Consider the following 12,758-nt stretch of genomic DNA (forward strand, 5'->3'; position numbering starts at 1 on the left):
CTCAGGCTGTCTCAGCTCTGGACCAGCTGGGTTTACCTTGGTCAGATCCGGCTTTGATGTCCATAAGAAGAGCATTCCCTGGAGGAGCGTGGGGTATGGCAAAAGTGTTTAGGAGATTAAGATTGTTTTGCTTCCTGATGGCAACCTGATTTCCTTTCTGCCTCTTTTTCTCCCTTCCTCATTGCCTGGTTTGATGGGCTCCCGTGGAAGAGAGATCTCAAGATATCTCGGAGGAAGGAGCTCACCAACCTGGGGCCTGATGTTTTTGCTGAAGGCATAGCAGGAGAGCCAACCCTGTGTGAATGAGCGTGACAGGGAGCAATTCACTAAGCCTGGGACACCAATGACACCAAGTGGTGGCAGGGGACATTCACAAACATCTCTCTGAGCCAGCTCCTCCTCGTGGCGCCGTCCCACAACCAAACAGAAACAAGCGGTGAGGGTGGCTTGTCTCCATTTCTCTTACCTCACTTCACATCTTTTTACCATCCCTGGGGTCACACCATGGCCACGGGTTGTGGGGGAAGCCCAGGAGACCAGCTACGATCACAGATGTCCAGCAGTTAGGGTTTCTGAGATCCGTGCTGCAGTTCTGCTCTGTGGTGGTCTGCGTGTGCCAGGGAGGTCGTCCCAGTGACCTCAGTTGGACCAGTGGCCTTGGCGCGTCTCTGCTTGTGGCATGCAGAAGCTGTGAGCAAGCTCTTGAACCCAAGCAGCAGTGTGGAGGGGCAGCCTTGACCCAGAGCAGCAAGGGGAGCAAACACAGAGCTGGGAAAAAAACCCCAAAACTGAAGAATTTGCTCATTCCCCTAGCCTGGGCATGACGCTTTGGTCCTGGAAACCCCCAAAGGGTATGAGTCAGTGAGTGACAGGGCATTGTGCTCCGAGACTGTGCGTGCTGTGGACCAGCAGACAAATGCCAGAAAGGCAGGTGCCAGGACAGAGCAGGCAGATTGCCGAAAAACGGTATTCCTCAACAGTTTTTCTGACCCTCTCAGTCTGTAATTTAAATTGAAGATGGATTGGGGATTTGGGGCACGAGGGGTTGCTTGCCTGTGTGGGAGATGGAGAAACATGGGAACAGTCAAGCAGTGGAGCAGGTCACCCAGCCTTCACACCTGGAGGGTTTCAAGACCTAACGAGACAAAGCCCTGAGTAACCTGCTCTGACTCCAGAGCTGACCAGATGGTGGACTAGAGACCTGCTGAGGTCCTCTCTAGCCCGAGTTATCCTCTGCTCCTAGGGTGGTGTCCAAGGCAGGCGCTGGACACCTTGCTTCTCAGCAACACGTGGGTGGCTCAGAGCGGGGCAACATTGCTCCAGGGGTTTACATAGCAGTTCAGAGGAGGAGGATGAAGAAGTGGTCCCCTCGAATGGACTGCTGGCCACAGAGAACCCATGCTGGAGCATCTACACCCCCAAAGGGACTGCGGGTGAGCCCGTGACAGAGCAGGTATAACCCTGAAGGAAGAAGTGAGCTCCAAGCACTCACGCCAGAGCACAGGAAAAGAGCAAGAGGGAAGGAGCAGCAGAGAGGAAACCACCGTGGCCTGCCTGCAGCCCCTGCCGTTGCCTGTTCCTTCCCCAGGGGATGGAGCGTGACCAGCAGTGACAGCACGGAGGAGGAGGGGTGCTTGGAGCGACACTGGGCCTGGCAAAGGCAGGGAGAGGTGCTGTCCCCAGGTGTGAAAATGCCTCGCGGCTGGGGGGGTTGGTGGGTTGTTTGTTTCCAAAGTCTGAATGAGTACTCAAATATTTATATTCTATTAATTGACGAGAAATAAAGTTAAATTCCCCGAGCCGAGTCTGTTTTGCCCACGACAGGATGAGGGACTGAGGATCTCACCTAGGTATGGAACCTGCTGGCCCTCCCATGAGCTCTCCTGGGCAGGACGTGAGCTGGCGCTCCCCTGGCACGGCATCAGGTCAGGAATCCCATTAGGCTGTCGGTCCCTCACGCTGCCAGCTGAGAGGCATCTGGTCTGCTCCAGTGTCAAACACGATGTGCCGTGTCATTATTTTTCTTCCTAATAATTAGTTTTAAGCCAAGGCTTTGCTGCGGCTAACGAAAGGCGAGCTGGGGGTCACCCACCCGCATCCCAGCGCACAGCAGCAAGCCTGGGCAAAACCACACGGGTTGGAGGCAGGCTTCCTGCAGTCCCGGGCACAAGGGACTGCAGAAGGACAGCGGGACACCTCTTGAGCGAAGCTGGTGGGCAGGAAACCGCGAAGGACACAAGAAGGGAACAGGGGCTGCTGCGGTGCTACAGGTGGGTTGTTCAGCTTGGAGAACCTGGGAGGGCTCCAAGTGGTTGTGAGGTGATGGTCTGCCCAGGGGCCGCAGCCATACAACCGCTCCAGCGAGGCAGGGGAGGCTGGGCGTGATCTGAACCACCATCCTAGAAAACTCCCTGCTAGCTCAGTCCCGCGCTCCTGAAGTACAAAGGGCCCTAGCACCGGTGCATTTGATGGGGAACACCAGGTTTTGAAAGCGAAGTTTGGGGAAAACTAGTTGTAGGATGTTTGGGTTTTACCCACCAAACCCAACCTCCAAACAGCTGAGAAAACGCCAACTCCGAAGGCTCAAAAGCCAGGCTGTAAGCGGAAAATAACTGCTCATTTATTGGCCTAAGATCTGCAGGCCAGCGCGTGGGGCTCGCACTTGCTGCCTGGGGAATGCTGGGTCTCCGTTACTGAAGGGCACTGTTCCCAGCTGGCAACAGCTTGGGCAACTGCTGCCAGCAAACCCAGGAGTGGCATCCAGGGGACAAGAGGGGGCACAGCTGGGCAGACAGGCAGCTCTGCAAATAAGCTGCAGGCTCATTTTTTGGCAAACGTGAGCAGTGCAAATGCTGGTTGGGCTCACAACAGGGCCTGCACCCCAAGGCTGAGCTCAGAGGAGGAGTGGTGACCCCATCACACAACCTATCTCTTTTTCACCTCCCAGGGTTACCAGCCTGCCCCAAGCAGGACCTGGGAATCCCGTGATGTCCTCAGTTGTCCCCTACATTGGTGGCTCCAGCTCTCACCTGGTGTGGGGCATCCTGTGGCATCAGCAGTGGGTTTGCAGCACCATACCATGTCCTGAGAAGCACCTCCAGGCCTGGGCAGGAGGCAGTGCTGTGCCATAAAGCGTGTGGGCCAGGGCATCTGTGCCTGCAAGCCCCACATCTCCTGGGACGGAGACCAGACATTCTCTCCTGCAGCTCCCCAGGAAAGGGTTTAGGGCTGCCGCTGCCTTTCCCTCACTCAGGAGTAAGTTCCTGCAGGACCAATATGTTCATAAACACCATCTGACCTTCGAGACACCCTTGAAGTGATAGGGAGCAAGGTGGGAAGGTCTCCTACCGTGGCTTTCTCCCCTCACCTGGTCCTCAGCACATTCAGATGCTGGGTCGTCCCTTGGCTTGGCGTGACGTGGCTGTGGGCTCCTGTCACTCCCAGGAGAAGGGCTCTCCTCCCTGCAGGAGCTCAAACGTTCAGATTGAATTTAGCATCAGAAGTGTGAGGAGGGGAAAGCTTATGGTGCCATTCGTGGCATCAATCTGTGATCTGCTGCCAGGGTTAGCTCTGCCTGGGGACATCCCCAGGGGTGGCTGAGGGACATATCAGTGAGCAGCGCTTTCAGAAGGTGCAGAACCAGAGCCTGTGCTCCATCACCCGTTTTGGGCAGCCCCCGTTTGTGCCCTCCTTCAGCTGTCCCACACCACGGAGCACCCCGGGGCTGCACCCCTGCCCACTGCCGTGCACAAGGTGAAGGTGCACGGAGCAGCCAGCCCAAAGCAGGCACACAAGCAGGCGGAGTGTTTTGTGGCCCGCGCCAGCCACGTAAGGGACAGCAGAAGATGGCCCAACCAAGGCCAATGAGCCTGTAAACCCCGGGGTCCCCCGAGGCAGGGACCCTGCTTGAACCAGAAATCCCAGCAACACTTTGAGCGAAATGCTTTTTGTTTTCAGGAGGGGCTGCTGGTAACGTCTCCATAAAAAGGGTTATAAAGATGCTCCGGTAGTGAGGGGGTGTAATCAGCTCACGGTTGGAATTTTGCTGTGCAGCAGTCAGGGTCTCCTCCTCCAGCGAGCAGAGGCTGCAGGGACAGAATCCCATCCCCTCCTGGCTGCCCAGAGCCGGGAGCTTCCCTCCAGCCCCCACCACGTGCTCCTGCTCCCAGTGCCTACACAAGCCCCAGGGGTCTGTCTCCCTCCCCGCCCGCCCTCCGAAAAGTCTGATCTAGTCTGTGCAAAGAGCCAGTTTTATTCACAGGGGCACATCAGACATCAAGAAACCAGAAAACAGAGGAAATATACAGGGAGGCTCTGCTTTTCATACAAGCAATCACTATTAACAATATTACAGAAATAATAAATAAAAGTGATGTTGCTACAGTAACCCACAAGGACGATGCTCTCCTCCGTTTTGCCACGCGTGGCCGAGCCTGCAGACCTCATCCTCCACGGCCGTGCTCCTTCAGTTTGAAAAATACTTCTCCAGCACCTTTGTTAAAAGCCCTGTCTCCTACAAGAAAAGGCACAACGGTGAGACACTGGGTCCCATACGCAGCCTCCGCCAACACCTCCTGCTGGGTACCACGGGGCAGAAGATGAGACAAACGTCCCACGCTGCACCATGACGGCACTTCCAGGGGTGGCTCAAGACAGCACATGAGAAGGAGAGGGTCAGAAGCTTGGCTCCTGCCTCCCATCCTGGGCTCCAACAGCTGGCCCACAGCTGACAGACATCAGAGGCGAACTCCAGCAGCCCACCGAGAGAGCGGCCACTGGGCTGGGCTGCAGGAACAAGAGCAGCCTCGGGGCCTGATTCAGCAGAGAGTTATGCGAGAAGGCACAAAAGAGACACAAAACACTGCAGGGAAGAGCTACAGAGGGATTTTGTGGGATTGTGTACTGCCCAGAGGTCCCGGAGATAACGCAGGGCAGCATCTGCCTTCGCGCAGAAGGGCTCTCCCCTCACCCCTGGAGCCATTCCACTCCACAGACGTGGCCTCACCCCATCTGTCTCCTGGAGAAATGACACCACACACACAAGACGACAAGGGATGGGGATGGTCCTCCTCTGTCAGCCAAATCCTTGTCACAAAGAGCAATGGGGTGGCACTGTGAAGCCCTAGTGCGCTGAGAGCCAAGCCCTGCCTGCCACATGTGGTTTAAAAGACAAAACAGGAATCCCTGTTTGTGCAAACCCCTTCTGCTCTGTGCGACTTCTGCCATCACAAGCACGGAGCAGCACACAGGTTCCCGCTTTGCAAAGGGACAGGAAACATCTTGAGAGAAAACCCAACAGCAGCAGGCAGGACTAAGCCCCGCGAAGGGAGAGCACGCAAAAAGACTACGCCCTGGGATTTATTTAATGCTTAGAAGGGCCCCACAGAAAGGAAGAATCCCTTTGGGAATGATCACTGACACCCTCAGAAAAGGAAAAGCCCACTGGGTTTTTCAATAAAAGTCAAGTTCCTTCGATACTTATCCTGCCACGAATCACAGCACACGTGCTAGAGCAGCTGAACAACAATTAAAGAGCGCGTTAATCCCTGCCTTGCTGGCCAGGGGGTCCCGAGGAAAGGAGAAGCATCTTTGTTTTTCTAAACCTATCTGAGATGGAAGTGACAGATCCTGATCAGGGTGCGGACAGAGAGTTTCAAGGAGCAGAGCAATTAAACAGCTCATAAGGCAGGTGGCGAACAGAGCACACGTGTTCCTCAGCTCGAGCACAGGCTGGGTGCTGACCCCAGGCATCCAACAACAGCCACACTGAGGGAGAAAGCTGTCAGGGCGGCAGGAACTGGCACTGGCACCTTGTCACCCACAGGAGCAAGAAAAAATAAGGTCCCACCAAAAAGCATAACAAAGGCAGCACTCAAAGGCAGCAGGGAGAAGTCATCCTGTAATATCAACCAGCAGCTCAGAGACAAAGATGCCTTGGGGGACGGGTGGTGAGAAAAGGAGTGGAAAGGCAGGAGATGAGTCTAGTGAGGCACTCAGAGGTGCCCGAAGGGCAGAACTAGACCTATCCCCCAGCAAGGTCCCCACTGCCACCAACGGGACAGCTGGCACATCAGGGCACTGGCCGAGGAGAGGCGAGAGGCTTCTGGAGAAGGTGAGGAGGAGCCAGCTGCACACCAGGCACATGAGCTGTGATGCCACACGCGTGCAAGGCAACCCAAGGCATCCCACCTCCCAGCAGAGAGGCATCGGTGCAGTGAGGCAGGCAGCTGGCCACCGTCTGCTTGACCATGAGCCAAACCGCCTCCAGCAGCAGAGCGCTGACACCCAGCACGCACGGGCCAAAGGCTGACGGTAGTGCCCTTGGCCAGGACCTGCCTTTGAGCTCTGGGAACGCAGACTGAAAGGGCTGGCAGGGCACCGGCACCCAGCTCGCAGCCCAGATACAGCACCAGCCTCTGCCCCAGCACATCTGCAGTGCGAGCAGTGCCCACGCGACTAACCTACCCGGAGGAGAGCCATGAGGGTCACTCTTATCAAACTCACACCACACGCTCATGAACATCTCAGCAGACAAGGCAGGGCAGCACATCCCCCAGCTCATCCATCCCCTAGCTCATCCATCCCCTCAGGCAGTTAATGCAGCAAATATCCCCCTCCTCAAAGGCTCCCCAGGAAGGCTGGCAAAGGGTCCAGCACCTTCACAGCCCTCTCCTCCCTTTCAGCGACATCCAAGAAGGAAAAGCTGCAGCAGCGCAGTGGCCACAGCACACAGCATCATACAGGGAGCAGGGTGGGCTGGTGTCTTCAGCTGTATCTTCATGGTGGAAAGCACTCTCCCGCTGGGACCAGTGCTCTAGGAAAGCCTTAGTCTGCTGAAACCGAGTCAAGAAGACACTTGAACAACCAGTGCCGCTCAGGCTCACATCCCTGCAACTCTTCCCCACCTGTGCCTTCCCCAAAAAAGCAAAGAACAGGAGCAAGCACTGCCTAAACCCGGGTAACAGAAGCAGCTTTACCTGCGTGCAGTGTTACAGGATAGCTCCTCAAGTACAGCAGCTCAGTGGGACAGCACACGTAGCACCCACCTAAGAGGATTTCATCCCTTTTAGGCTCTCAGTTACTTCCTGCAGTGACTAGAAAGGGTGAGACACCAGGGAAGTGCACATGAGGCAACAGACAAGCAGAGCCAGACGGACTGAGCAATTCCATCTCTGCCTCCTGTGCGAGGACCTGGATGTGTGCATTGCTCCCGGGGGCAGGTGAGTTCTGAAGCAAAAGCCATGCCAAGGAGGCTGAGGATCTGCTGATGCACAGCGGGACTACCGAAGCTCCTGCCTGCTCCCCAAGCCCTGCTCGGCAGCGGTACTAACGCACAGCTCCCCTCTGCGAGGCGCGCTTACAGAGATATATGCCCCTCAGTAACAAGGGATCCCACCACAGCGACACAGACGCAAGGTGGGGGGGCATCAGAAGCCCAAGACCTCTTTGCAGGACGGACTCCTTTCCCTTCACATACAGGGCTCTCTCTCTCTTGGCTTCTCTCTACAGAAATAGAGGGGAGAAAGGATTTCCCTCTCCCTGCAGCGGCTGGAAAAGGGGACATTTCTTCACGGCAGCCACAGTGGCCAGCCATCCTCTGCTGCATCTGGCTGAGGAAGACTCAGATGCTTATTAACAAGCCCTGGGCTGGAGATCACCACTGCCACAGCTCCATCAAAGCATCCCTTGCTCATCCTCACACCCTTCCCAAGCATTTGGGACTATTAGCCACTGCACAGCTAGACACAAGCTTAGGGAGACTTCTCCTCTGCCCTTTTATAGCTGATCTTAAGAAATGGTTTAAGGGCAGTTAACAGGAGCAGAAAGTGGGGGAATACACCTCTAGCAGCTGTGCATCTGCTGCCCGTCTGCAGCAAGGCAGATTAACATCACCACCACCTCCCTGCTCGGAGCATCTCCCTCCGTCTTAGTCAATATTCACCTGGTCAGTGAGGTCATATTTCCCTTGGTTCTCATCCAAAAGTCTCTCTTGCAAGAGGATTTTCAGGAGCTCGCGGGTAAGCAGTTCCATCATGTCCTCCAGCAGGGCTCTGAGAGAGGGACCGAAGACCATCGGCACTGCAGGCTCCTCCGGCGACTCCAGGTGCGGGGAGCCCGTGACACTCTTCTTCCCCATGAAGTGACCTGCAACACAACGCGCTTGTGTGCCCGCACAACGCCCGGGAGGAGAGAGGCAGCAGCTGTGATGGGCGACCTCACGCCAGCACAAGTCAACGAGAAGCACCGAGCAAACCCGATGCCCTAAATTAGTGAGTAACAACCAAGTGAGGAGAAACCCAGAAATCCCAAGTCCAGACGGGACTTTGGGAAACTTCCTTCTGCTGCTGACGGGACCCTCTGGGGTTCAACAGGTGCTGGACCTGTCACCAAGAGACGTGGGAGGAGGTTCCCCCATCCCTGCCCTGCTCTCCTCCTGCCCGCTATGGGTCCTGCCAGCCCCCCAGCATCCCCCTCCGCCCTGTGGGGTGGCGCAGGGGGCTCCCCGCAGGCAGCCCGGGGAGCCGGAGGGTCCCGGCGGGGGGGACAGTCCCTCCGCCACACGCCCGTCCGCCTCCCCGTCCCCCCTCCCCGCCCCGGTACCTGTGGCCCAGAGGTTGCCGCGGGGGTTGACCTTGATCTTGGCCGCCTGGCTGCGGTGCTCGGCGAAGTCGAGGTGTACGGCGGGCCCCAGCGCGGCGCCGCAGAGCAGCAGCAGGAGGCAGCGCAGCGCCGCCATGGCCGCCCCGGAGGGACCCGCTCCCGCTCGCCGTCGAACGGCGCTTATACACCGCGGGGTGGGGGGCGCGGCCGCGGGGCGAACCGCCCCACACACACCCCCGGCGGCCGCGGGGCGAACCGCCCTCCTCGGCCGCCCACAGCCCGCCCCGCTCCCCCTCAGCGGGCCTCAGCCCGGCCCCGCTCCCCTTCAGCCCGGCCCCGGCTCCCCGCCGCCGACACGCTCCCTCGGCCCGTCCCCGTGCCCCTCAGCCCGTCCCCGTCTTCCCCCAGCCTTCCCTGCTCCCACACACCGACGCCCTCCCTCAGACCGTCCCGCTGCCTTTCAACCTGTCCCGTTCCCCCTCAGCCCGTCCTTCAGCCCGACCCGCTCCCTCAGCCCGGCCCCGGCTCCCCCTCAGCCTTCCCCGCTCCCACAGACCAACCCGCTCCCCCTCAGCCCATCCCTCAGCCCGGCCCCGGCCCCGCCTCAGCCGTCTGTCAGGACGGACCCCACTTGCTGCCCACATCCAGGTGGGGTACGACCCGTTAACCCCAACCTTCGCCCCCCCCCCCCCCCCCCCGCAGGCTCCTCACCCCTCTGCGCATCCCCCCCAGTCCCAGACCGGGTCATCCCGCCACCCGGACGCGGTGGGAGATTGCACCAGATGGACCGTTGCTGCTCTGCCCTCGCCCCACAAACCCCATTTTCCCCTCACAGGTGGTGATCAGGGCGCGTTTACCCCTTTTCAGCCCAAGCTGCCTGTTCCCCATCATTTCCTGCTTTTCCATCTGCCCAGGAATGTGCTCCAGCAGGTGTTGCTACATGATGGATGGGGGTCAGTCTCTTCTCCCAAGGAACAGGCGATAGGACAAGAGGAAACAGCCTCAAGTTGTGCTTGGGGGGGGCGCGTATAGGATGAGTGTTAGAAAAAATTTCTTCACTGAAAGGGTTATCAAGCATTGGAATGGACTGCCCAGGGAAGTGGTGGAGTCGCCATCCCTGGAGATATTTAAAAGCCAGGCAGATGGGGTGCTGAGGGACATGGGGTAGTGGTGGGTTTGGCAGCGTTAGGTTGATGGTTGGACTTGATGATCTTAAAGGTTCCTTCCAACCTAGATGGTTCTGTGATTTTTCTTTATGATGTTAAAAGTGGTCTTGCAAGAACACCGGCCAGCATCCCCGGCCACCTCTTAGCACCCTTGGACACCACTTCCCTGGGCTCACAGGTTTTTATGGCTCTCCAAGTAATAACCACCCTGACCCCCCCATCCACAGCGGGTTATTCTTCTCTCCGAACCCTGCCTCCAGGCACACCGCCTGAGAGACCTTGTTGGTGATGCCTGAGGGCCAAGAAGGCATGGAGGACCTCAGCTTTGTCTGTGGCCACGTGTCTTGGTCAGCAGCGGTGCCTTTGTGAACACTTTCCTTCTTCAGCTTTCTACAACTAAAGAAGTTTGTTGAGATGTGCAAGGCAAATGAGGTCTCCTATAACTAAAGTAGTACTACTTTTAAAGTTTTACTTCAGCTGTAGAAGACTTCATGTTCTTTTCACATCTCAACAAAGCGAGCTTTGGCTTTCCTAACATTGACCCAGGCAAGATTTCCCTATTTCTCCTGATGGCCTGCCCATGCCTCCACCTCCTCCATACTGCCTTTTCGCATCGGAGTTCAGTCACGAGTTTAATTCAGCTTAGCCAAACCCATCTCCTGGTTCACCTACTTGTTTACCTGATTATTGGGATGGACTCAGAAGATCCTGTCCTTAAAGACCTGCCAGGTCTCCTGAACTCCTTCACTCTTCAGAGCCGCATCCCACAGGATCCCACTTAGCAGCTGCCTGGACAAGGCAAAGACCAGAGTCTGTGTATCACTACTCACCTTTCCCAATCCCTTCAGGATCCTGCAGACCACTCTTTCCTGATCACTACACCTAGAACCGACCATCACGCTCCCCATCAGTTCCTCCTTTTCCAGCTATGCGTGCCCAGCAGCAGCACGAGTGGAGCTGTGCCCAGCCATGCCAGGGACAGCGGGCACCTGGGACATGGACTGTTTATGCCCAGGGCTCAAGCAAAGTGAAGCCTGTGTAAAACTGGAAGCATTTGGTCAGAGGGCCCCCAAGAAGCAGGTCGTGCTCTGTTTCTTCTTTCAGCCTCCTCCAGGTTGCACATTTACTCGGGGGTGCTCTCAGGGGTTGGACTGCTGCAGGAGAAGCCTGTGTGTCTGAAATGGGAAAGAAAAGATGAGTAAGATTGCCCAGAAATCCCACCCAGCCTGCTGGGCTTCAAGTTCTCTCCAGTTGGTGTTGTATACATGGAGCACTGTCAGGAAGCAGGAGGTCTGAAGAGCTTAGGAACAGGCGGCCAGTAACACAGCTCTCTCAGCAGCCACAGTAGCTGATAGGCAAGGAGAGGAGACTCAGAGGTGGCCACCAAGTTCAAAGAGAGTCCAGTTCATCAGGCAGGTGATGAGGCAGGTCCCAGGTCAGGATGAGATGTGGTGAGGGTAAGCAGGGTCAGACACAGTCCGGACAGGTCCATAGTGGTGAGGCAGGTGTGAGAACAGGCCAAGAAGTCAGCCCATAGCCAGGCACCGCTGATCCGCAGATCGGTGCTCCTACAACATGGATCAAGGAAAGACTAACAGCCCAAGGCTGAGCTTTAATGGCTTCCTGGGCCTGTGGGGCGGAGGCCCCAGGTGGGACCCATTAAGGCCTATTAGTGTCCTCAGGGCCCTGACAGCTTCTGCCAAATTTACAGCTCCACAACTCTGCCAGGAGGCGCTGGCTGGTGGGGGAGGAACAGCCTGAGGTGACCCAATTCTCCTGGGAACTGGCACAGGGAAGATTTATTCGCAATGCCCTTGTCAGCATGTACCGCTGTTGAAAGGATGAGAGGAGATTCGTTCCTCTTCAGCAGCAGGGGCTAGAGTCCAAACTGCAAACCCAGCTCTGATGTTACGGGGAGGAAAAAATTAAAAAGTACGCCTGCATCAGACATGCATCCCTCCAAACTGTGCGTGCACCCCCTTGGGTGGCCGGTCAGGGAGGTGTGCCATGCTGATGGGCATGGCCAACTAGGAGGTGGTCCACCACCCATCAGGGAGGTGGCTGCCTCCGCCAACCCTCTTGTGCCTGTGTGTGCTGGAGGTCCCGGCCTGCAATGGGGAATCTCGCCCCACTTTCTCCCCATGCTCCTTCCCTGACGGAGCTCAGGAGCCGTAGAGCTGAGCCCGCATCTCTGCTCGCCTTTTGAGGACATGGCCCTTTTGGGCACTCCCCATCCACTGCGTGGGGCACATGAGTATGATGCCCACCAGGGATGTGGCATTTGCAGCCCCGTGGCGCTGACCCTCATGCTCACATCGTGACAGCTTCATCTCATCCATAAAGTCAGCTGAGAGAGGAGCCCTGAGGCCCCCTGTCCCAGTGGTGCTAGGTGGCTGTGACCACCACCTTGGCTCTGATGTCCCCGGTCTGCCCTCACAAGCCTTGTGGGAAGGTTTCACCGGTGTTGGGTTGGGCTACCTGGTGGTCCCACCCCGATCTGATTTTGAACTAGACACACAACCTGAGCTGACACAAATCTTTTCCCTTTTTCCGCTGGCAGCTGCAGGTGAGGGTGCAAGAGGAGGAACACCAAGGCTGATGTGCACTGCCCGATCTGCACCACCTTCTGGGGAAGGCAGGAGGACTTGCAGGGCTGCTGCTGCAGCTGGTGCAAAAATGCGTAAAATTTGTGATATCTGGAGAAGGCTTGGGATGTAGTCAGGGCAGGAGGAGGAGGATGTGAGGTCCAGAGAGGGTGCTGGCTGTGGAGGAAGAGCCTGGTACTGCCCAGCACTGGCACAGATGAGTGGGTTCTCCTCACGTTTCGGGAAGGGGTGTCGCCTGGGAAGCGGAGCTGTGTTCTTCCGTGGGTGCTGTGGAGCTGCCGGCTCCACTGCACACGCAAACGACTCATCTGCTGCTTTTCTCCCAGAAATGCCAGGGCTTCCTTGGGCAGCTGCAGCGTGATTGTGGCGGGGGGGGGGGAAACCT

General features: G+C 57.2%; 1 protein-coding gene across 1 annotated transcript; it reads right to left on the reverse strand.

Moving 5' to 3' along the window:
• Window positions 1–4,244: 4,244 nt before the first annotated feature.
• Window positions 4,245–8,901, reverse strand: NMB (neuromedin B). Its single transcript, XM_063346668.1, has 3 exons — window positions 8,602–8,901; window positions 7,943–8,145; window positions 4,245–4,513 (listed from the first exon to the last, which is right to left on the reverse strand). The coding sequence occupies exons 1-3, from the start codon at window positions 8,735–8,737 to the stop codon at window positions 4,466–4,468; spliced, it is 387 nt and encodes a 128-aa protein (XP_063202738.1). The 5' UTR covers window positions 8,738–8,901; the 3' UTR covers window positions 4,245–4,465.
• Between the last annotated feature and the right edge of the window lie 3,857 nt (window positions 8,902–12,758).

Source organism: Chroicocephalus ridibundus, chromosome 9 (assembly GCF_963924245.1).
Source record: "Chroicocephalus ridibundus chromosome 9, bChrRid1.1, whole genome shotgun sequence".
In the NCBI taxonomy this organism is placed as follows: domain Eukaryota; kingdom Metazoa; phylum Chordata; class Aves; order Charadriiformes; family Laridae; genus Chroicocephalus; species Chroicocephalus ridibundus.